Source organism: Camelina sativa, chromosome 12 (genome assembly GCF_030686135.1).
Source record: "Camelina sativa cultivar CO46 ecotype springtype chromosome 12, ASM3068613v1".
Lineage (NCBI taxonomy): Eukaryota > Viridiplantae > Streptophyta > Magnoliopsida > Brassicales > Brassicaceae > Camelina > Camelina sativa.
This window is the reverse complement of record NC_141891.1, coordinates 33,521,841-33,548,349: the sequence shown is the minus strand read 5'-3', so window position 1 is coordinate 33,548,349 and position 26,509 is coordinate 33,521,841. Positions and strand designations below refer to the sequence as shown.

The 26,509-nt window shown below is 36.8% G+C and overlaps 1 protein-coding gene across 1 annotated transcript; it reads left to right on the top strand.

Moving 5' to 3' along the window:
• Positions 1-8,999: 8,999 nt before the first annotated feature.
• LOC104734084 (LEAF RUST 10 DISEASE-RESISTANCE LOCUS RECEPTOR-LIKE PROTEIN KINASE-like 2.1) lies at positions 9,000-13,889 on the top strand. The gene is made up of 3 exons (XM_087478549.1): positions 9,000-9,831; positions 12,461-12,484; positions 12,585-13,889. The coding sequence occupies exons 1-3, from the start codon at positions 9,324-9,326 to the stop codon at positions 13,757-13,759; spliced, it is 1,707 nt and encodes a 568-aa protein (XP_087334675.1). The 5' UTR covers positions 9,000-9,323; the 3' UTR covers positions 13,760-13,889.
• Positions 13,890-26,509: the final 12,620 nt, after the last annotated feature.

Sequence of the window (26,509 nt, the reverse complement as noted above, 5' to 3'; positions counted from 1 at the left end):
ACTAGTACCAGAACTGGATCCATGAAATAAAATGATGAACAAGGTGAAGAAGAAGTAGAAGAACAAGGTGAAGAAGAAAGTGAAGAAGAAGTAGAAGAACAAGGTGAAGAAGAAGGTAAAAACCATGTAAGAACAAGAGTCGAAGGAACGACGTTTCGTATTTCCGGAGAAGAAAGATGATGACATGGAATGCTGAGATGGATGATGCGTCTGACGTGGCAAGTCAGCCACCAAACAAATTATAACTCAGCCTAAATAAAACTCAGCCATCAAACAAATTATAACTCAGTCACAACATGAATAACATTACAGTAATTAAAAAGCAAAAAAATGGTAGCAAAATTCAGCCGCTTCATCAACTGAAAATTTGTAACTCAGCCGTATCGTTTAATAAGTCAGCCGTAACTGAATAATATTCTAGTAATTAATCTTTTGCTACTAAGTCAGCTGTGAAATGGCCGACTTGTACGATAAGTCAGTCTATCACGGCTGAGTTATAGTTTTTAACCATAACTCAGCCGTAACTACATCTCATAAGTCAGCCGTTTTTCATAACTCAGCCATCCGGAAAAAGTTAATTCAGCCGTGTCTCAGTGATAACTCAGCCAAAATTTTGACAACTCAACCATCGGGTGAAAATTCAGCCGTAAGGACGGCTGAGTTAGAGCATAACTCAGCCAAATTTTAATAAGTCAGCCGTAACGCTTCGCTGAGTTATGCTCTAAGTCAGCCGTCCGCTTTTATTCAAATGTTTTTTTCATAAATCAGCCGCAACATACCTATAACTCAGCCATCATTACCTCTATAACGCGTTACGGCTGAGTTATTTAATACACGTCAGCGATTTCTGACGTGACGTCTGACGTGACAATGACATTTTTTCCGATAACATAAAACAAGAGCACGTTGGGTATTTTGAAAATACCCGAAATATTCTAGTAATAAAATTTTTTTTTTTGTAGATTTTGGTAATATTATGTATAACATCTAAGTAAATCTCCCATATATAAATGACAATATAGCACCTACTATGCACAAATTAATTGACTATCTACCACTTGATGATGAAAGACACTCCAAATGACTAATTGTATCTCATCCGTACATTCCTCTCTATTTCTCTTTATTCTTTGTTGAATAGTTATCCTCTTCTAATAATTTACATGATTTTGATTTCTGTACGAACATTAGTGTTGTTAAAATGGATTTTCTACATATATATATATATATATATATCATAGTTTGAATATGTGAACAAATATTTGAAGTAAAAATAGACATACAATTTCCAAAACTTTTTTCCAGGTTAGAAGATACTTGTTTGATTGTTGCTTTTACTAGAACTTAGTATGCATTGACGTGGATTTTTCATATCGCTTTTGAATTTAAAATTTTCTCTTGGATGGTGTTCACCACCGAAAATCATGTATAAGAATGTTGATTAGACTTGTTGGAAAATTTTGACCAAAAAAAAAAAAAAGACTTGTTGGAAAGCATAATTTACATTTATGACTAAAAACTATGTCAGTAAATGTTTCTTCATCACAAGCTGATGAGAAATAATAATGGTGGAAACAAAGAATTTGAGATGATCATCAAAGAGTTATTGAAAAAAGTACAATGTCATTCGAGAATCTTTCAAGTTACTCTATCCAACAAAGTACCTCAAACATAATTTAGTTTCTTGTGCCAGAGATAGCAATATCATGTTTGTTGCAAACTAGCCATTGTATATAGGTGCATGGTACAAAATACAGAGAATTCTAGAAGTATACAAATCCTAGAAGGAAAAGTTCAGAGATCGGGGTTTATGCGATTGCTCGTCACAAGGGTCTAACAGCCAGAATTGTAAAACGGTGAGTTTGATCATAATGTTTTAACCCCTGTTTTAGAAATCGCTAGATGCTAGTCGGACGGTGAAGGGAGACCTAGCGATTAATCGGAAAATCGAATTTAAATTGGGGATTAATCGGGGACTAGTTTTAAGGGATTTACCTATATATGTGTTGGCGGAGGCACATTGATGACTATGGGTGCAATTGACACCAACAAAAATTTTAAAATTCTCCTAACGTACATCAATTTTTTTAATATAAATCAGTTTGAACCCAACCAATTATTAGTTTGAACCCATCAAACAATTTTCCTAGATCCGGCACTGTATGTGTATAATATATTGAATCTGTAATAAGCTACTGATAATTAAGATTGGGATGGTCCAGCAGTTCTCACATGTATATGAAACTGTCAGATCACGAGTTCGACCCCCATATTTTCATTTTGCTTTTTTTATTACAATTTTTTAATAAATGCAAAATGACAAAAATACCTTCGTCCTCTTCCTCTTGATTTCGATCTGTAAACTCTGTAAACCCTAATTTAAAGAGATGCCTTTTCATTTTTCTCAACTATTAGTCATTTTAACTTAATGTTCTCATAGTTTCAGTCTTCATAGCTTCAGATCTATGAAAAGAAAACAGAGTTAGAAGTTCAAAAGCCCTCAACTTTTTTTTTTTGATAATTCCAATTTGTTGGCTGATTTCACTAAAATTCCGGCGGTAAGGAGTTGCCTAGCGTGTAATCGCCGATGGCAATTACACGGGCACCTAAACCGATTTTTAAAATAGGGGTTTTAACTAGTGTTGTAAACTTTTTTTTTTTGATAATATAGTGTTGTAACTTTGATTAAACCCTTTACCCGAACAAATTAAAATCTCCAAAAAAACTGAAAGTTTAAAATAAATTTCTACTTGATTAGATCAATTAGAGAGCATTATATGCCATTTTCACGATTTACATATATATGCTATTTAATAATCTAAATCCTAACTATTTATTTTCAAAGTTATAACAAATTGACTAGTAAATTAACTTTCAAAGTACGATGTGTGTGCTTTTTTTTGTCAAGATTTTTCAGCCTATAGTTAGATACTCAGATCATATCCACACGGTGAACAAAAATGATTGGCTAAGAGATTTATATGGCTAGGAGAAAACACTCCTCTAGTGAAAATGGTCAAAATCAACTCAAACTATTTGTCGCTTTTTCATATCTAAACTTTAACACCCTGCAAATAACAGCCTGAACTATATTAAAATTCAAATTTGCTAAAAAAACTATATGAAATGTTGTCAATTTCAACATCTGCTCGGTGTTAAGTCACAATTTAACGGTGCTAAGCCAAACAACCTGTGGCGTCCACGTGGCACTGGGACTTACCAAAACTAAATTGTTTTGGTCATTTTAGATGTGTTATAGAGAAAACCTCTACGATGGTCGTATGGTTACGGTGAAAATCTTGGAGGACTGTAAGAGAAGTGGTGAAGATTTCATCAATGAAATCACAAGCATCAGCCAAACATCTCATGTTAACATTGTTTCTTTGCTTGGATTCTGCTATGAAGGGTCAAAAAGAGCAATTGTGTATGACCTTCTAGAGAATGGATCTCTGGAACAGTTCATTGGAGAAGAGAATTCGTTGAATCTGGACGTGTGTACTCTATACGGAATTGCGCTAGGTGTTGCTTGAGGACTTTAGTACTTGCACCATGGTTGCAAAACAAGGATTGTGCATGCATTTGACATCAAACCTCAAAATGTACTTCTAGATGAAAACCTATGCCCAAAACTCTCGGACTTTGGTCATGCTAAGCTATGTAAGAAAAGAGAAAGTATATTGTCATTGCTAGACACAAGAGGAACGATAGGCTATATCGCACCAGAGGTGTTCTTAAGAATGTATGGCCGAGTCTCCCAAAAATCAGATGTTTATAGCTATGGAGTGTTGGTCCTCCAGATGATTGGAGAAAGGAACAAAGAAACAGAAGAAATTGCGGCTTCTAACTCAAGTTCAACGTATTTTCCAAATTGGATCTATAAGAATCTTGAGAATGCAGGTCATACATGGAAATTTGGTGAAGAGATAACTCGAGAGGAAAAAGAGACTGCAAAGAAGATGACCTTGGTGGGTCTATGGTGTATACAACCATGTACATCAAATCGTCCACTGATGAACAGAGTAGTTGAGATGATTGAAGGAAGTTTGGATGCTCTTGAAGTCCCTCCTAAGCCTTCTTTACATATTTCTACAGAACCTCTTCTCTGGAATCTTCTTCGCTCTTAGAAGAGAATTCCAACAACTCCGAGGTATTTATATGATCCACAAGTAGAAAATCTATTTCTGAGACTCCATCATATACTTGTTGTGTAACCATGCAAGAGAAAGTTATTTAATAAAATATTTTTATGTTTAAAATCATATACATTCGTTTCAAAACTTTCCCTTAGACTACTTAAATATCCAAAAGTTAACAGATTGCAAAATAATTGTTTGGTTTTGTGTAAGATTTAAAATAATTGTTCCGAATTTGATAGAATTGATAAATATGATTTTTGATACCTTCCTTGTGGTCGATTATATGATAGTTAGGCCAGTGAAGGCTAACATTGGAGTAAACTTTGAAGAGAGCGTTTGAGTTGTCATGTAAACTGGAAAATAAATCTTATTATATAGAGATGCTTTTTTCTATAATAAATGTTAAATTATATTCAAAAGAAATAAACGTTATACAAAAATGTTTTCGACTTTTCTAAAAAAATTTAAGAAACTCGAAACAGAGCAATTATACAAAACAGAGCTTTATATGCGATAGAGAGTTGCAGCAAACCAAGGTTGAAAAAGATGGCCCCCTCCAATGGTGCTTAGTCTGTTGCGGAAGTTTTAATCTAGCAGTTGAACCAGCATTGCCTCCTGAACTGGTGTCTCCCCATGTCGTCGAGCGTTTCGCTCCCTCCATAGCGAGTGAATCGTGTTCTGGAAAGTGTAACCCAAGATAAATCTGGTTGTCTTATCCAGCTCCGTGCCAGTGAGTAAGGTGATGACTTCAGACCAAATCGCAGTGAATCTATCCCCGAGGAGACCCTAATGAGCTCCTTCCACACTTTCTTGGTGAAAGGACGCAGGAAAAACAAATGCTCCCTCGTTTCTTGCGGGTGCTTACAGAAAACACAGCTCGCATTTGTATTTTGATTCCATACCCTCATTCTTTCTCCCGTGGATAGTCTGTTTTTCACCGCTAACCAGGTAATGAAAGCAAATTTCGGCGTCGTAAAGGGGAACCAGATGGCTTTATGATTCGCCATAACCGGTTTGGCTTCACGTATTTGGGACCAGGTGTCATTTGTCAGGAATCTGCTGCGGTAAAGATCATTCTTCCCTTTCCAGAGAGACACATCGTCTTGACCCGGGACACAAGTAAGCTGACATTTCCGGAGCTCTTCTTCAACAAGGTTCAGGAATGGTTGTCTGTGGTTTCTGCGTCTGGTCATGATCATTGCAGTTGCCACAGTGCCTGTCAGCGGGATTCCTAGATCGATTGGACCTCTATTGTCAAGTTTATCATGTAGACGCCCTAAAGAGCACCGGTCATCAAACCAGAAGGAGGTGGAACAACCATCTTTCACCTGAACGCGATGAAACTGTTTCGCTGTGTTGCGAGACTTGAGAAGTTTTATCCAAATCCAAGACCCCGTATAAGGGTTACTTTTTTCAGACCACAAAGAACCTGATCGATTGAGGTATCGTTTCACCCAATTAACCCATAAAGAATCTTTAGCAGACAGTATCCTCCAAAGCAACTTTAAGGTGCTAACTTTGTTTGCCTCTTCTATAGAGCGGAGACATAATCCACCTTCGGTCTTAGGTAGACAAACATCAACCATGCAACTTTAGCCTTTTTTGAACTTAGAGAGGGACCAGAACATAGATAAGCAGAACATAACTTATTTATTTCTGCAATGCATGCTTTAGGGAGTCTAAAAGCAGCAATCCAGAAATTTGCAGTGCTAAAAATGACAGAGCTGATGAGTTGCAGTCTACCTGCAAAGGAGAGTGACAGAGCAGTCCATGAGCTGATTTACGATCGTATTTTTTCTGTGAGGGGGAGGAAATCCTCAGATGACATTCTCTTAGTTAAGAGGGGAAGACCAAAGTACCGTACTGGCAACTGGCCAGGAGCAAAATGGAACTGCTGGAGAATCTCTGCGCGAGTCTCAGGAGAGTGACCAGCCATATAGATGGTGGACTTTTCAATGCTTATCTTTAACCCGGAGTGTGTTGCGAAATCATCAAAGATTTCCAATGCTCCCTCAACATATTGCTTTGTGCCATCCATGAAGACCATTAAATCGTCTGCAAGTGAGTTTCATAGACTTACAGTTCGGGTGATAAACGAATTTTGTGTCCTTTGCAGCCTTGTCCAACTTGCAGGAGAGGACATTCATGCAGATGACAAAGAGGTACGGACTGAGTGAGCAACCTTGACGTAGCCCTCTTTTGCTCCCAAAGTAGCCAGCAAGCTCACCGTTCACTTGGAGAGAAAAAGAGGCCGTTGTTACACAAACCTGTATCCATCTCACAAACTTTTCAGTTATGTCCATTGCTTTCAATGTGTTGAGAAGGAAACCCCACTGAACAGAATCAAAAGCTTTTGAAATGTCTATTTTCATAGCACATCTTGGGGAAACATCTTCCTTGTGGTAGTCTTTCACAATTTCTGTAGCCAGGAGCAGGTTCTCCATAAGAAGTCTGTCCTTTACAAATGCTGATTGGTTTGGGGATATAAGCTTTGGCAACAGAAGCTTGAGTCTATTGGCCAGGATCTTTGAAATTATCTTGTAGAGAACGTTACAACAAGATATCGGTCTGTAATCTCTCATGACCAGTGCTTTCTTCTTCTTTGGGATTAGAGCTAAGATAGTTGAATTAACTCCCTTAGGCAAAAAAACAAGTTTGAAAGAAAGACTGGATAGCAATGATACAATCCTCGCCCACCACTGACCATGATTCTTTAAAGAACTCCACATTAAAGCCGTCAGGACCAGGAGATTTATTCGCCGGCATGGAAAAAAGCACCTTTGTTATCTCATCCTTTGTCACCTCTTTGAATGAGCAGGCACTTATCATTTGCACCACATTTAACCTTCAGGATATCCGCGAGTTCCTCTGGAGACCATTCATTATAGTCATTTGGCACAAAAGAAAGAAATTCCCTGAAATATCGTTCAGCCTCGAATTTAATCTGATCCTGCGAGCTTGCAACACTCCCAACAGCACATTGGATCTCCTTAATGCTGTTGCGAATCTCTCTTATTCTAGCATAAGCATAATAAGCTTTATTATTCTGGTCGCCGATTTTTAACCAGTGTAATTTAGCCTTTTGTTTTAGATAGTGTTCCTCTATATCTGATAAAGACCGCCATTTCGCAAAAGCATCCGCCTCGGCACGCACCGCTTGTGGAGATGGGTTGGTCAGCGTCGCCTGTTGCAGGTCACAGATAAGAGCATAAGCCTCTTTTGTGCCCTTTGTGATTGAATCAACAACTTGTTTCCCCAGCTTCCTGATCAAAGGCTTGAGACCCTTCAAAGACTTTGAGAACCGGTGCATTGCAGAAGTGGAATGGAAAAGCGGTGGAGCCTCTCTCCACTTGTCTGCAAGCACCTGTTTATAGTCCGGATGCTTTGCGACAACATTTACAAATTTGAAAGGGCGAATAATCCGTGGAGCCTCCTCTGAAATGTAAAACCGACAACGTAAATGGTCAGAAACACCACCAGGTTCAAAAACCGAGTAAGACTGCCCATACCGCTGAAGCCACTGCTGATTAACTAGTACTCTGTCTAGTTTTTTACAGATAACCCCATCTTCCCTCTTATTACACCAAGTGTATCGCTGGCCCTGATAGCTCATGTCAGTGAGTTCACAATGACGAACTAGATCCTGAAAATCCCTCATACCCGGAGGGATCATTGGTGAGGAAGTATAAAGAGAATGATCCTCGTTCTCCAAAATTTTATTAAAGTCACCTCCAATAAGCCTGGCTTTATTTTGAAATAACGGAGAGTCATGATGGTGCTTAAGATCCGACCACAAAGCTTTTCTATCAGCCACAAATTAGAAGCATAAACAAAGGAGACAAAGAACTCAAGTTTGTTCTCGATACTAACTGCAACTGTAATAAGCTGAGATGTTTTATAAATTGGGGTGACTCTGACATGCTCTTTCCAAACCAGCCATAGCCGACCCAAACGATGATCTTCGTAATTGGCGATGAGAGAACAATTTGCAAAAACAGAACTGAACACTCGATCAACCCTTCTCTCCTTGACTTTTGGAGTCCCAAGTGGGCTAACAATAGCACTTAGCACCTTCCAAGAAAAGTATTTTGGTGGTACATTCTTAACAATAACCCAAAGAGGCATAGACTTGATTTCCTCTTGCTCGACATCAACTATCGGGCACCATTTCGTGAGAACCACAGGAACACCACAAAGATTCCACATACCTCTACGCAGAACATGCAACCGAGTCCATTCATCCGGAATCCGAAATCGAACTGTGGTATCATCCACGACATGAACATCAATCTTGATCGTTTGATCACCCAAAGTCCAGATCTTATTGACAAGGGCATGAATCCCACCCACAAAAGGGGCCTTGGCCAAAAATTTACCAACCAGAAAATCCTCCCATAAAGGATGAGCATCCTCAAACACACTATCCGGTATCCGAAAACTCTGCACACCATCAGTTTCCTCTATGGCCAGATCCAGCTTTTGAACTATGCATGGACTGGTTCATGTCCTCTTTATCCAAAAAATGATCTGTTTTATGAACAATGATTAGGTCTAAAAGCTTTGTCAACCGAAAGCTAGAAAATAATATTTACATGATGACATATCGAATTATGGATCTGCGGATTTCATAAGTTTTTCTTATACGTTAACAGATTCTCCACAATGACTATTGACTAGTAAGGAATGTTTTTTCTGTTTTGGGTGAGTGCAAAACATAATTAAAAAAGTGAGGAGAAAAAAGGTCTCTAGTCAATGAGATAGACTCAGAAACGTATGATTTAAACTCACCAAGTCTTTTGTATGTGTCGCTTTCACGCTTGACTTGCTCCTTCAACATTAGCACTTGCTTTTTTTTTTGTTCTTATGGTTTACGTTTAATCGCTTATCTGCTCAGCCTAAGCCGAACCCATCGAAGACTAAACTATTTAGATATCAATCATGTTCTCTCTAGTACTCTTCAAATTCTCAAAGCCCAGTTCTTGTCTGGTCTTGCTCTTCTTCTTAACCTCTTTTCACCATCTACCTTGTGCTTTAAGTCAACGTGAACCATGTGATGCTCTGTACCAGAGTGGAAATCTAACTGCCGGTTTCCCTTTCTGGGGAATGGCTCGGCCCCAACCTTGTGGTCATCCATCTTTAGGGCTTCACTGACAACAATCGTCGACCGTTCTAATCATCTCAGGTCTGATGTACCGTATTCTCGAAGTAAACATCACAACTAATACTCTTAAATTAGTAAGGCAAGACTTTTTAGGTAAATTCTGCTCGGCTTCATTCAGCAGCACAACGTTGACTCCTGAACTCTTTGATCTTTTGCCGGACTACAAGACCCTCTCCGCGTACTACCTCTGCAACCCTGATGTTAATTATCCTGCGAAATTCAAATGTCGACATAACGGTGTTGTCTCGATGTATCAGAATGATTTCTATCACAAGCATTGTGGTGCGAGTTTCAACATCACTGTTCCCATGAGTTATACTCCAGAGGAGAAATATTTGAATGTAACCAAATTGGATAGTCTTCTTAAAGAAGGATTTGAGGTGAAGCTGAGGATTGATGAAAGACGGTGTCAAGAATGTAAATCCACAGGTGGAATCTGCGCCTACAATGTATCAACTCCAACTTGCTGCAAGAGAAACTCGTCATCAGAACAAAAATGCACTCCAATGAATATGATCTCATCTAGATCTTTTGGTAAGTTACCCGAACTCTTAGAAAACAATACCAAATCAATCTTTTTTCCGTACTGGGTTCTTGCCTAAAGGGGTTAACTCGACTATTTTGGCTCTCATTCCCAAGAAAAAGAAAGCTACGCTCATGAAAGACTATCGGCCAATTTCATGCTGTAATGTTATCTACAAAGTTATTTCAAAGATCCTGGCTAATCGACTCAAGATCATACTACCAAAGTTCATCTCGCCTAATCAATCGGCTTTTGTCAAGGATCGACTGCTTATGGAAAATGTGCTGCTAGCCACAGAACTCATCAAAGATTATCACAAGGATACAATATCCCCTCGTTGTGCTTTAAAGATTGATATATCGAAAGCTTTCGATTCTGTTCAATGGAGCTTCTTAATCACCACTTTGAGAGCAATGGACTTCCCTGATCAGTACATCCACTGGATCCAAACTTGTATCTCGACAGCATCTTTCTCTGTTCAAGTTAACGGAGAACTGGCTGCTTATTTTGGTAGCTCGCGCGGTTTACGCCAAGGCTGCTCACTTAGTCCATACCTCTTTGTTATCTGCATGAATGTCTTATCCTGCAAGTTAGATGTGGCTGCGGTCAATAGAGTTTTTGGATATCACCCCAAGTGTAAACCGTTGAAGCTCACTCACCTCTGTTTTGCTGATGACCTTATGGTGTTTGTTGATGGGTCCAAACAGTCGGTTACGGGTGCCCTACAGGTTTTCGACGACTTTGCGGTTCACTCAGGCTTGCACATTAGTATTGATAAATCCACCATCTATACGGCTGGCATCCCCTCGACCATCAAAGAAGAGATACTGCACCAGTTCCCATTCGCATATGGTTCTTTACCTGTACGATATCTTGGTCTACCGCTTTTACCAAGACGGATGACATCAGGGGACTATCTCCCACTCATAGAAAAGATACGATCTCGGATTGCCTCATGGACTGCTAGGATGCTCTCATTTGCTGGCAGACTTCATCTTATTGGATCAGTTCTATTCAGTCTAACAAACTTCTGGATCTCAGCGTTTAGACTCCCCAAAGCCTGCATACAGGAGATTGATCGACTATGTTCTGCTTTTTTGTGGTCCGGACCTTCTCTGAACGCAAAGAAAACAAAAGTGGCTTGGTCTGAAGTCTGCATGCCAAAGAGTGAAGGAGGTTTGGGACTAAGATCAATTATGGAAGCAAATAAAGTGAGCATGCTTAAGCTTATCTGGAGAATTTCCTCGGCTAGAGGCTCTTTATGGGTGGACTGGGTAAAGAGATCTCTTATTCGCAGTGGTTCTTTCTGGGCAGAAAAGGATAACACAACTTGTGGTTCATGGATTTGGCGAAAGCTTTTGAAATATAGAAGCCTAGCAAAGCAGTTTATAAAGATGGAAGTGTACAACGGTGAATCAACCTCCTTTTGGTTTGATAACTGGTGTTCACTGGAATGTTTACATGATGTTTTGGGGGAACGGGGTTTCATGGATCTCGGCATCTCAAAGAAAAGCACCATCGCTGACGTTCTGACTAGGCAACGGCGAAGGCGACATCGGCTCCCATTACTCAATGTTGTCGAGGATGAGATACAGAAACTGCAGGTACATCCTTCTCGTGAGGCACAAGATATACCACTCTGGAAAGGGAAAAACGATCACTACCGGAACAGTTTCTCTACCAAGGAAACTTGGTCACATATCCATGTTTCTCACCCACACATGGCCGAATACAGTGTGATATGGTTCCCACAGGCAACACCTAAGTATGCCTTCCTCACTTGGTTAGTTTTTAAAAACAGAGTCGCAACAGGGGATAAGATGCAGCAGTGGTCTTCACAGGCTAATGCGAGCTGTATTCTCTGCAACCACCCGCTAGAGACAAGAGACCACCTATTCTTTCAGTGTTCTTATTCACAGTTGGTGTGAGAAGGGCTAATGCAGAAGCTCCTCGCAGACAAGTACACAAGCCATTGGCAAGAAGTTTTTTCCCTTCTCACAGGTAATGCTCTTGATAAAACTCTACGGTTCATCCTGGGCTATGCTTTTCAAACAACCATCTACCTACTTTGGCGAGAAAGGAATGGACGAAAACACGGTGAAGATCCAATAACAGCAGAGAACCTGATCAAGCAGATCGATAAGTATGTCCGCAACCGTCTTAGCACACTAAAAGGAGGTCAAAACACATCCATTTAAGTCTGGTTTGAAGCAAGATTTTATTGAATGTTTTATTTTCAAACTGTTCTAAAATCGTTTACCACTCAAATTTTGTAAAACGTTTATTTTTCTTTTGAATATAATTTAACATTAAATTAAAAAAAAAAACAATACCAAATTAGCCTCTAAATACATTTTTTTTTGTATTTTCAGTTGTCTTTTATATTTAATCAAATTATAAAAGATTTAATTGTGTCTCTGATTATATGGATGCTCTTTGTGATCCTCTCTTGCTTTGTTTCTCTGAATATTCCAATTTCCAGCTAACCTAAGCTAATATGAAACTTTAGTTTGTATCTGATTTGCTAATCTTCTTCCATACGAACCAGATATTTTCCTTTCCTCATCATGCTTTCTTTTATATGTACAATTCCAAAGTTCTGTCTTGAATATTGAACTGACGTTTTTTTCGCTCATGCAGGTCTCTCCAAAAAAGCGAAAATTGGTATGTCTCCTTCTATATTTGAAGGGAGACTAATGTTAGTAGAACATACCTGAGTAATAGCATAATCTTATGGAGGTCTTGTCATTTTGTTTGTCTATAGGCATCGGATTTGCTAGTGGATTCTTCGGTACCAGTCTTTTCATAGGATGTATGCTCTGTTTCATCATCCTGATAAGAAAGAAACTGGAAGCTCAAAACACAAGAAAAGGCTTATCAACTACACTGCCTTACTCCACCAATACAGTGTCAAACACTCCAACTATGGACTTGTCCCTTAACGGTCTACTAGAAATGAAACAGTACAGTTATGAAGAAGTGAAGAAAATTACAAATTCATTTTCAAACACAGTTGGGAAAGGAGGATTTGGAACTGTCTATGGAGGAAACCTATACGATGGTCGCAAGGTTGCGGTGAAAATCTTGAAGGACTTTAAGAGCAACGGTGAAGACTTCATCAACAAAGTCGCAAGCATGAGCCAAACATCACATGTTAACATTGTTTCCTTACTTGGATTCTGCTACGAAGGGTCCAAAAGAGCAATTGTGTATGAGTTTCTAGAGAATGGGTCTCTGGATAAGTACATATCTAGCAAGGAGTCATTGAATCTGGATGTTGGTACACTATATGGAATCGCGCTGGGTGTTGCTAGAGGACTTGAGTACTTATATCATGGGTGCAAAACAAGAATTGTCCATTTTGACATCAAACCACAAAATGTACTGTTAGATGACAATCTTTTCCCTAAAGTCTCAGACTTTGGCCTTGCTAAGCTCTACGAAAAAAGAGAAAGCATGATGTCTTTGCTAGACACAAGAGGAACAATAGGTTACATCGCACCTGAGGTGTTTTCAGGAATGTACGGAAGAGTCTCTCACAAGTCAGATGTTTATAGCTATGGAATGTTGGTCCTTGAGATGATTGGAGCAAAGAACAATGTAACAAAAGAAACCACTGCTTCCAACTCAAGTTCAGCTTACTTTCCAGATTGGATCTACAAGGGTCTCGAGAACGGAGATCATACATGTAAATTTGGTGATAATATATCTAGAGTGGAGAAAGAGATTGCAAAGAAGAAGGCCTTGGTGGGTCTATGGTGTATTCAACCATGTCCATTAAATCGTCCACCGATGAACAAAGTTGTTGGGATGATGGAAGGAAGTTTGGATACTCTAGAAGTCCCTCCTAAGGCTTCTTTACATCTTTCTGCAGAGCCTCTTCCAGACTCTTCTTCACTCTCAGTAGATAATTCAAAATACTCCGAGGTATTGATATGATCCACAAGCCGGAAAATTATTTTTGAGACTCCATCATACAGAGAATTTTATTGAAGAAAAAATTAGAAAGAATTACTGAGATGTACTCTAAAAGTTGGTTTATTCCTGATATCTATTAATTTTCTAGAAATTGCTCAAATATTTAGTGTTTTGGGTGTAATTACAATTAACACCTTGGGTTAATTTTTTATTTTTAATTCCAAAAATATTAAAAAAATACACATCAGCAAACTTATCCACGTCATTATTGACAGTGAATGTCTGATTTATATTATTTTACTTAAGGGAAAACGAAAGGTCTCGTAGATTCATATGACGACTGAGTTATAATGCTTGGTGGCTGACTTATAACAATAAATAAGCTGAAAGTAAACGTCCAATTTATATTACTTCACGGCTGAATTATAATACTTAAAAGAAACCGAAAGGTCTCATAGATTCATATTACGGCTGAGTTAACATTTTTCGTGGCTGAGTTAAAAAATTTCGTGGCTGACTTATTAGTCGTTTCATCCTTCTTCGCGTTCAATTCATAATCATCAAGAACAAGCTTCACAAGCTTGTCGTGCGTTGTTTCCGCATCTATCTGCACAACTCTACACCTTCTATCATCAGTGTTAAATACATATTTGTGTTTTTTTTACCCAATTACCAGAAACAACAATTACCGGAACTGGATCTATGAAAGAAAATGAAGAAGAATGAGGAAAATTAATAAGGATGAGGAAAATTAAAAAGTGAAGAACAAGGTAAAGAACAAGGTGAAGAAGAAGGTAAATAACTTCACTTTTGAACCAGGTGAAGAAGATGGAAGTTAAAAAAACGACGTTTCGTATTTCCGGAGAAGATGATGACATGGATGATGCATCCGAAGTGGCAAGTTAGCCATCAAACGAACATGTAAATCAGCCTAATTAAATTAGCCATCAAACAAGGTTATAACTCAGCCGCAACATGAATACTATTACAGTAATTAAAAAGCAAAAAAATGGCTATCAAATTCAGCCGCTTAATCAACTGAAAATTTGTAACTCAGTCGTATCGTTTAATAAGTCAGGCGTAATTAAATGATTTGATGGTTCTGGTAATATTACCTAAATTGGAGTACATCTGAGTAAATCTCCCAAAAAATTATGTATGGTAAAATCTAAAATGTTTAAAGTGTATGTATTTCTTCTATGTGAATTCAAATTCTAAAATTTGAAATGTTTCTAAGTTGAATTCCAACTAGATTTGGACCCGCACATACGTGCGGGATTGATTTCAAAAACTAAGGTGATTTATCAGGTTTACAATATATTACGTATGTGTGGACTTATGTTTGTAAACATATTTTTAACGAACATTATTAATATTTATAATCTAAACTCATATCAGTACAATATTTTCTATGTTTTAGTCAAAAAGAAGGATTAGATCTGTTTTGTTATTAGTAGAAATAACTACAATAAAAATATAAGATAAAAATAGTATGTTTATTTCTAGAACAAAAAACTCGTCCGGTCTCATATATGTCATGTTTTTTTTCTATCTCATAATTATGGTTTTTATAAATTTGAGATTGTATTTTTTAGTCCAACATATAAAAAAATAGGTAAGAGGTTCATATGGAATATATACCCTTATTTTATGTACCTTTTTTTGGGTATTTAAGTTTTATAAAATTAATGAAAATTATCCAAATTTTCTTTATGTTTTTCAAAATTTATCTATTATGTTTTTAAAAATACTTGAATTTCCTGTAAATTTTGTCCCCAAGTAGAACTTTACCTGTCCCAAAATTAATCATTTGCAAAAGAGTACAAAATTTATTGACTTTTTATTCTTATTGAAAATATCATATTTTATAGTATATTTATATATCATATGAATATATGATATCCTTTTCTATTGGTATTTTTATTCATGAAATTTATCCTTATGTATTATCACTATTACAGTAATTATGGTTGTTAATCTAATTAATGTTTGCTTCAAAAAAATATATTCGAATTATAAGGAAAATTAAGAATATTTGTGTGAATCAAAATTTTATCATTTTGATATATTTGTATTTAAAGACTTATGATATTAACGTAATGATTCAAATTGAAACCCAAACATATCTTTTTGAAATCGCATTATATGGTTCATGAAGGCGAAGATTATGGGGATTCTTTATTTTTAGTTGGTATGATAATTTGTATATATACGGTAGAATTAAATATGAATTACTTATATTACTTAAATTTATAATTATCTTTCCAAAATTTTATTGAAGATTGTATTGATTCCTATCAGTTTGGATAGACAATTGTAGCCATATGTTTTGTTAGGCCTGGGCATTTGGGTGTTCGGGTCGGGGTCAGGTTCGGGTAATTCGGGTTTGGTTTTTTCGGGTTTACGAATATAGGATCCGAGCAGGTGTTCATATAATTTCGGGTCGGGGTCAGGTTCGGTTCCTCTCGGGTTCGGGTTATTTGGGTAATGACTTTAAAAAACCTGTAATGTATCCAAAATATATTCGGTTATGGATAGTACCTACTCAAACATATCCAAAGTACCCACAAAAACCTGAAATGTACCCAAAAAACCCGAATAACCCGAAAAACAAATGAAACTGCATAACATGAAATCTTAAACAAATGAAACTGAGCATATCATGTCTCGCAAAACAATTCAAACACATACCATGTCTCGCAAAATAAGCATCCCAACAAAGAAAAGCATGTCTTAAAATCTTAAACATCCCAACAAAGCAAACGAAACTTAAACATCCCAACAAAGAAAAACATGTCTCGCAAAAGCATGTCTAGCTGCTATGAACGGAGAACCCAAAGATGAGACTAACAGCGGAATTAGGTTTTGGAGATCCAATTTGAGAGTTTTGGTTTATAAAAGCCAAAGATTCTTGAAATCGGACAAAAATTGGCAACTTCGACATGTTTATGCAAAGTAAAGAAGATTCACAAGGATTCAAGGAGAGGAGATTAAGGCAAACGGAAATATGGCAATATATGTGATATCATGTATGAATAAATGTGTTCTCGGGTTCAAACAGATATCGTCGGTTTCTCGGGTTCGGTTCGGGTAATACCCGATACCCGTGGGTATTTGGAAACAAAAACCGAGTGGTTATTTATACAGAAGCGGGTCGGGGTCGGATCGGGTTTTTGCAGGTCAGGGTCGGGTCGGTTCCTCGGGTTCGGTTTATTTGCCCAGGCCTATGTTTTGTTTTGTTTGATAACCTCAATTTAAATAGCACCCAAATTGAATAAAAATAAACAAAAATGTGAATTTAAAATTCGATTTTTAAAATATATTAATAACATTTTGATTTTTTATACCAAACATATATATACACATATATACCTACGTTATATGTGTGGATGGATAAACAAATTTGATATATAATTACATATTATTCATGATTAAAGTCCCTTAACAATTACTTTTTCATATTTTCTCTTTCACACCATATGTAGTAACAACATTTGTTATTTTTACCGCCTCCAAACATATATATACATATAAATATTATTAAATTATGTATGGCTAAAAACAATTAAAATCATTTTAAAATGAAAAATATCAATTTAAAATATTAGATCTTAAATGAAATATGTTACAAATTTTTCATTACAATTTTTCAAAGTTACTCTAGTCTTGAGATGTTAAACCTAAGAGAAGGAACCATTGCATTATTTATATTTTAGTTCTAAACCTTCATCAGATGGTTAAGCTAGCCATTTCAGAACCTTATAACACTGCAAAATTTATTATGATTTGGAAATAGATCGAAGAAATCACTCACACTAATATGATTATTATCAATAGGCGACGTGTAACAATATAATCATGAAGTAAAACTATACGGTTATAACTAATGTATATATGTACTAACATTAAAAAACGATAATTATACAAAAAAAAATCATAAGATAAAATCGATTATAAAAACCTCATTGTTTCACAGCACCCGTATTTTAACAGTTTTACAGTCTTGACTTTTATATTTCACATGTTCTTGAAGAATTTCAAATCTGAAAGACTAAAAGATATTGAAATATAAAAGTTAAGAAACTCAAATCTCAAAATATTGATGCTCAAAATTTTTTTTGTGAATGAATGAAACAAAATACTTCGATGTGTCTTATATAGAGATTACATTAGCTCAATACAATCTATTTTAATATACTAACAAAAAGGAAAATCATAATGTAAAATCCATTAAACTGTTCGATTTTATAACAATATAATCATGAAGTAAAACTATACTATTATAACTAATGTATATATGTACTAACATTAAAAACGGTAATTATACAAAAAAAATCGTAAGATAAAATCGATTATAAGAACTTGATTGTTTCACAGCACCCATATTTTAGAAGTTTTATAGTCTTGACTTTTATATTTCACATATTCTTGAAGAGTTTCAAATCTGAAAGACTAAAAGATATTGAAATATAAAAGTTAAGAAACTCAAAATTCAAAATATTGATGCTCAATTTTTTTTTTTGTGAATGAATGAAACAAAATATTTCCATATGTCTTATATAGAGATTAGATTAGCTCAATACAATCTATTTTAATATACTAACAAAAAGGAAAATCATAATGTAAAATCAATTTTAAACTGTTCGATTTTGTAACATAAAATCGATAATCAATGTTTCCGGAAATATCTCAAAATAAATAACCAAATGAAATATGTTTACATATATAAAATTTTGAATTTATAATTTTATACCTGTTTTTATAATTAGCTAAGATAACTACAGAATTTGGTAAGCAGCTTAAATTTCGTATATATGATAATCTAATTTTTTCAAACTAAATCAAGAAAAGATATGAAACGTGTAGACTTTTGTATCACATTAATTTCTTAAATAAAAACAATTTTCCCAAATTACTGAAATTATATATGGTCGTATTTAACTTGCTAATTAACAACCAATTGAGGTTAATTAGATATTTGATTTGATATCATTATTTAAGGTAATATTCGAGATTTCAACTTAATGATTCATTTTTAATTAGAATTTAAATATGGATAGTTTTCTATATTGAATTATATGTTATTTAAACGGTGTGATTAATGTTCCACAATATTAGCTATGGAAGTTACTAATTATCACCGATACTGATTTGTTTTCACTTCCCTAAAATATATATTTTTTGTTTGACTTTTATTGTGTATAATTGTGGTCGATTATGTTTGGATGCAAGACTTTTTATTCTTGATCTGTTTTGTAAAACACGATCCGAATTTTATATTAATAAAACCGGGGTCACAAACGGATCATCTTGTTTTTACATTAAAAATTACTTTAATGTCCTTCTCCTATTGTATGCTTTTTAATTTATTCAGGGTTATTTTATGTCATATATTCTCAAGTTTCATTTTTCCTTGTAAATAATGCTTCCCTTTTAATAGTATAGATACAAATATTTACTTGTTAAAATTACAACTAATTCTTCCTAATGTTACAACTTACAAAAATATATGTTCAAATGAACATATCCAAAATAATGGATTTGTGGGTTATGTATATATGACACTTTCTTATACGTTAAACAAGATTCTCGTCACGGCATCTAATAAACAAAATTTGTATCTGTCACTTTCACTCATGACTTGGTCCTTCAACATCTCCAAGTCTCACATGTTCTTGTTTTCTTTAATAAAACTTTTTTCATAATGAGTTTATTTAACAGACAGAGAAACAAGAAGAGTTAAAATCATAAGGATAATACTTGATTTACCTTTCAAGATTTAATTATGTTTTTGCTTAGCTGAATTTTACTCACAAATTATTTATTAGTTATATAATATATAAAAAAAAATATTCTTAACAGAAACAGAGCTTACATCTTCGTGTAGCTTTTTTTAATAGTTTTACTAATCATATCAATTTCAATATATACTTACAAAAAGTGATGAATTCTCAAGCATTTAGGGTTTAGTTTGGTGATATTGGTCATATTTCTGTTTTATACCCTTCCTTGCACTCTAAGCAACCTAGCTCTGATGCGACTCTGCGTCTGTGTTGAATCATCACAGCAAAATTCCTTTCCGGCGAGAGAGTCGGGGCGAAAATTGTGGGCATATATCGGAATGTCTCCAACTTGTTATAAGAGTAGTACATATTGTACTTTAAATGTAATTACATTGTACTAGGTTTAGGCTGTGTCTTAGTATAAATATGTAAACTCTCTTAATCAATATTATCACTTTCCATTCTCTACATGGTATCAGAGCAGAACGCTCCTTAACCTAAACACAAAAAAAAAAAAAAAAATTTTAGTCTCAATATGTCTAACATAACGAAGCTGACACCCACCACCTACGTAATCTGGAAGTTACAAGTCCATGCTCTTGTCGATGGTCATGGTCTTGCTGAATATCTTGATGGATCGGCTGAGATTCCCGCTGCTACTGTCACCGTTGGTGATGTCGTCTCTCCGAACCCTGCTCTCCTTCATTGGCGACGTCAGGACAAGCTTCTTTACAGCGCTCTACTTGGATCCGTCACTCCAACTGTCCAGTCGGCTCTCTCTCGGACAACCACTTCAGCCGAAATCTGGGCCACTCTCGCTGACATCTACGGCAAGCCAAGCCGTGGTCATGCACGTCAGCTGCGTGATCAGTTGAAACTGATTGTTAAGGGCACCAACACCATTGATGAATACTTACATAGTCTCATAACACGTTTTGATGCTCTTGCCAATTTAGGTAGCCCCATTGCACATGATGATCAGATCGAACAGATCCTCGACGGTCTCCCGGATGACTATCGTCCTATTGTTGATCAAGTTGCTGCACGTGATACCTCACCGACCATTGCCTACGTCCATGAACGCCTGCTTAATCACGAAGCAAAGCTCCTCTCCAAGGCTGCGACACCTGCCTTGCCTCTCACGGCTAACGTTGCTACTCATCGCCCTCGTCAACAATCTCGTACTGGTAATTCTCCCAATTCCAATAAGCGAACATCCTCTAATAACAATTCTGGCTCGAACTACGGGGGTGTGTCTCGCAACCAGTTCCAACAGCCGCAGTCCACACATGAGTCTCGTGGTTATAAGGGTCGATGTCAAATTTGCTACACTCACGGTCACAGTGCGAGGTGGTGTCCACAGCTTCAGTCTCGGACGGTTCCCACGTTTTCTCCACCAAGCAGTCCGTTTCGTCCGTGGCAACCTCGAGCGAATGTCGCAGTTGGCTCCCCCTATGATCCCAACCCATGGATCCTTGATAGTGGTGCGACTCACCACATGACCTCCGACTTGGCTAATCTCTCTGTTCATGAACCATACACTGGTGGTGAGGATGTTATTGTTGCTAATGGCTCCCCCTTAGCCATTTCTCATACTGGTTCTAAACTTCTTCCCTCTCGTTTACGTGATCTACGCTTAAACAAAATTTTATGTGTCCCTGACATTCACAAGAACTTGATTTCTGTCTACCGCTTGTGCAATGCTAATAGTGTCTCTGTCACGTTTTATCCTGCCTTCTTTCAGGTGAAGGATCTCAGTACGGGGGTTCTACTTCTTCAAGGCCGAACCAAGGATGAGTTGTATGAGTGGCCGGTCTTGCCGCATCAAGTGACTGCTTTGTCTACCTACACTAGTTCAAAAGCTTCTCTTCCGGTGTGGCATTCTCGCCTTGGACATCCCTCTACTTCTGTTTTAAACACTATGCTTTCAACTTCTGCGATTTCTGTTTTGGGTTCTCACAAACAATTGTCTTGCACTGCTTGTTCTCTTAATAAAAGTCATAAGCTTCATTTTTCCCAAAACACAATTCAAACCACTCGACCCCTTGAATGTTTATACTCGGACGTCTGGACATCTCCTGTCTTGTCTACTGACAATTTCAAATATTACCTCCTCATCGTTGATCATTTTACTCGTTACTCTTGGCTCTACCCACTTAAGCGCAAATCTGACGTCAAAGAGGTCTTTGTTGCATTCAAGTCACTGGTCAAAAATCATTTTCAACAGAAGATCGGGACTCTGTTTTCTGACAATGGTGGTGAATTTATTGGATTACGTGATGTTCTTCGTGCTCATGGCATCTCTCACCTCACGTCTCCGCCGCATACACCGGAACACAACGGTCTGGCTGAACGCAAGCATCGACATGTGGTTGAGACTGGTCTCACGCTTATGTCCACTGCTTCGATGCCTCTTGCGTATTGGCCATATGCTTTTATGACTGCGATCTATCTTATTAATCGACTCTCCACACCAGTCCTTGGGAACCAATCACCATACCTCATGCTTTTCCGTGTCCAGCCAAACATTCACAAGTTAAAGGTTTTTGGGTGTCTCTGTTTTCCGTGGTTGAAGCCATATACAACACATAAACTTGAGAGTCGTTCCCTTGCATGTGTGTTTCTTGGGTATTCTCTCACACAAAGTGTGTTTCACTGCCTCCATGTTCCTACTGGCCGCATTTACACATCGCGCCATGTTCAATTTGATGAGACTAGATTCCCGTTTGCACCTGGTTCGTCGTTATCGCTGGGTTCTGCTCCTGTGTCGTCGGTCTCTTCTTCGCAACCAGTGGTCACTACTATACCGTTCTCACACACCATGCCGCCGTTGCCAACTAGAACCCCCGGCTCCGTCCTTCACCCGGCTCCGTCACAACCTTCGCAAACTCAGGTAAATCCTTCTCATTTATCTTCTCCGATCCTTCCTTCTCCTACTGAGCCCACTGCTCCATTAAATGGACCTCGAACCCAGGTCCAACCTGAAAATGTTTCCCGTGAGCCCACTGCTCCTACCGAAAATGAATCACATCCCACGATTCAGCCACAACCTTCTCCGTCAACCTCCGCAACCTCTGAGCATTCTCGCTCTTCCTCAGAAAATTCCCAAGAAGCTCTAGCCCAGCAACCACAAATTCCCCAACCTGTTGAACCGCCACAAAATGTCCACAATATGAGAACTCGAGCCAAAAATAATATCCTCAAACCCAAACATATGTTGAATCTTCATGTTACAGGTTTACGCAAATATAGAGAGCCTCGTACGGTGGCTCAAGCCTTAAAGGATGATCGATGGCGTCCTTCTATGTCTGATGAATACAATGCTCAGATGGCTAATCACACATGGGATTTGGTTCCACCACACCCGTCTCAGAATGTTATTGGTTCACGGTGGGTCTTTACAACAAAATTTCATCCCAATGGTCAGCTCAATCGTTATAAATCTTGCCTGGTAGCAAAGGGATATCACCAACGTCATGGCATCGACTACGCTGATACCTTTAGTCCAGTTATCAAGACAACAACCATTCGCTTGGTTCTCGACATTGCTGTTGCAAACTCTTGGCCGATTAAACAACTAGATGTGAACAATGCTTTTTTGCAAGGTGATCTAACAGAGGAAGTCTATATGGAACAACCTCAAGGTTTTATTGATCCTACTCGCCCCGATTATGTTTGTCGTCTCCGTAAGCCGATCTATGGCCTTAAACAGGCTCCCCGGGCTTGGTATCTGTCTCTTAAGCATCATCTACTTCAAACCGGGTTCACAAATTCTCTTGCTGACACATCTTTGTTTATTAAACGATGTGGGTCGACATATGTTTACGTCTTGGTCTACGTTGACGATATCTTGGTTACTGGTAACAACTCAGCTCACATTGCTCAAACCCTTGCCTCCTTTGCAGCTCGATTCTCTATCAAAGACCCGACTGACCTGAGCTACTTTCTTGGTGTCGAAGCGACTCGCACCAAGGCTGGTCTCCATTTGATGCAACGGAAATATATCGTCGACCTCTTGGCTCGGCACAATATGCATGATGCGAAACCAGTTGCCACGCCTATGGCTACCTCTCCCAAGCTCACGAAGTCTGCTGGTTCACCTCTCTCTGATCCCTCGCCGTATCGTTCCGTCGTTGGTAGCCTTCAATATCTTTCATTCACTCGACCGGATATCTCTTATGCCGTTAATCGACTTTCACAGTTCATGCACCAGCCTACTGATCAACATTGGCAAGCGGCTAAGCGGGTTCTACCCTATCTTGTGGGCACTCAAACTCATGGCATATTCCTTCCTGCGCCTTCTCCTCTTGCTCTTCGAGCTTTTTCGGATGCAGATTGGGCTGGTGATGTTGATGATTATGTATCTACCAATGCCTATGTCATTTATCTAGGTACAAATACCATCTCTTGGAGTTCCAAGAAGCAACGAGGGGTTACACGGTCGTCCACTGAAGCCGAGTACCGGGCCGTTGCAAATACAGCCTCGGAGATTCGTTGGCTTTGTTCGTTATTGACTGAACTTGGTGTCACACTTCGTTCTCCACCGGTTATTTATTGTGATAACATTGGTGTCACATATCTCTGTGCTAACCCTGTCTTCCACTCAAGGATGAAGCATATAGCTTTGGACTATCATTTTACTCGGAATCACATTCAAGATGGCATGCTGAAGGTCTCTCATGTTTCGACAAAGGATCAATTGGCGGATGCGTTAACAAAACCACTCTCTCGGCATCAGTTTCAGCTGGCCTGTTCCAAGATTGGTGTCACCGGTGCTCCTCCATCTTGCGGGGGTGTATAAGAGTAGTACATATTGTACTTTAAATGTAATTACATTGTACTAGGTTTAGGCTGTGTCTTAGTATAAATATGTAAACTCTCTTAATCAATATTATCACTTTCCATTCTCTACACTTGTCATACATAGAAGATTGTTCTCTTTCTTTCTTCTCTAATCTATCATTCACAATAATCCGGATAATACATATATTTTGAACCCGGTATCGCATGCATGTAATTTGTGCCAAGAATCAATTATTCGTTCGCCAGTGAGAGAAAAACATATTAAAAAAAGAAAAGAATAGATATTTATTTGGGAGAAAAACTAGATTGACCCAAATTAAGAAGTTAATTACTAAAGTAACTCATAAAATGTGAGGGTTAGATGAGTTATTTTTTTTTATCTAAAACACCTTTTTTCCTTTTTTTGCTTTGTTAGGAAAAAAAATAAAGTCAAATTTACATTCTCAGAATTTTTTAAGAAAATTAAAATATTTTCAAAAGTTTGTCGTACTAGTTGTGACAGATTTATTTGTGTATGACAGATTTATTTTTGCACAGCCGATTTATTTTTGTGTGACAGACTTTTTATGACAGACTTATTTTGGACCACAGATTTTTTAACTACAGTTATGATAAATTTATAATTGATAACAGATTTCTTTTTCACGGCAGACTTATTTATAAAGATATCACATACTTTCACAATATATGAGAGATTTGATATAATGTCTGGCAGATTTATTTTCTACAGTTATTTCAGAATTATTTTTTTGATTAAAAATCTGTCTTAACATGACAGATTTTTTACACAAAAATAATTACTAGGTTGGCCTCTAGTGATAACAGATTTGTTTTAAGTTACGACAGATTTTTTAATTTAACCAAAAATCTGTCATTTGATAACAGATTTATAACGTTTATTAAAAATTGCTAAAATGACATATGTGAATATCATATGTTATAGCAGATTTGTTTATGTTATGACAGTTTTTTTTGTTTGATTAAAAAAATATTGTGTTTGATAGCAGATTTATTAGATGTTAAATGTAAATATAGTGACAACAGATTTGTTTTAAATGATATTTTTTCACTTATATTTTTATCAATTAGATTTTTTATAAATCATATTATGAATGGTATTTTTAAACTCATATATTAAAGCATATTTTATACATTAAAAACTTAATATCATATTTTTATATATTATATTATATTTTCATAAATATTATTTTAATATTTTGATATACATTATTTTTTAGTTATAATTTCATACATATATTTTAACTTATTTAAACTGTATAATCTTAAACTTCATATTTTTAAATCATATCTTTATACATAATGTTTTCGTAAACAAATTTTTAAATATTATTTTTATACATTATATTTTAAATCATACTCCCTCCGTTTCATAATATAAGATGTTTTAGAAAATATTTTTATTTCATAATATAGGATGTTTTCACTATTTATTTTCACTATTTATTTTCACATCCTATATTCACTATTTATTTTCACTATTTATACTAGAAAATATACTAGAAAACTAGTGCCAATATTATACCCGAATACTAGAAAACTCGGGTTCGGGTAATACCTGTTCGGGTTCGGGTTATTCGGGTATACCCGAACTCAATCGAACTATGAAAAAAAAAAAAAAAAAAAACTAAATTTTATTTTTTATAAATTTTAGAAAACTTGTATATATATAAATATTTAACATTTCTTTTTGAGACAGAGAAACTGAAGTGGCAAAATGGTTAATGATGTACCTGTAAATGTTTAAGGTTGTGGGTTCAAATTCCCTAAAATACATATTTTTACATTTAATTCGGGTTAGTTCGGGTGGGCATTCGGGTTCAGGTAATACCCGAACCCGATCGGGTATCCGAACCTCAGAGGTATTGAACCCGATCGGGTTTTATACAATACCCGAACCCGATCCGAACTAGTATATTTTCACTATTTATTTTCTTTAATCCTTAAGTGTCGAAATATGACCAAGTCTTCTCCCTATTGATGGCCGTGTAAAAGACGTTTATTGTTGGGGTGTTGTGTGACTTGTGAAGTCTCTGATGTCCAATAACTCCAATGATGAGATAGAAAAGTCTTTTTAGGTAATACTCTATTTATTAAAATACTCTAATTACAACAAATAGTTCAACTATCAAAAAATTTATCCTAGAGATTTGGATCTTTTAGAAGA

Bases quoted from the DNA above. Each gene is read 5' to 3' on its own strand.
- LOC104734084 (XM_087478549.1), top strand. From the start codon at position 9,324: ATGTACCGTATTCTCGAAGTAAACATCACAACTAATACTCTTAAATTA. The intron at 9,832-12,460 runs GTAAGTTACCCG...TCGCTCATGCAG, and splicing joins GATCTCATCTAGATCTTTTG to GTCTCTCCAAAAAAGCGAAA. The intron at 12,485-12,584 runs GTATGTCTCCTT...GTTTGTCTATAG, and splicing joins CTCCAAAAAAGCGAAAATTG to GCATCGGATTTGCTAGTGGA.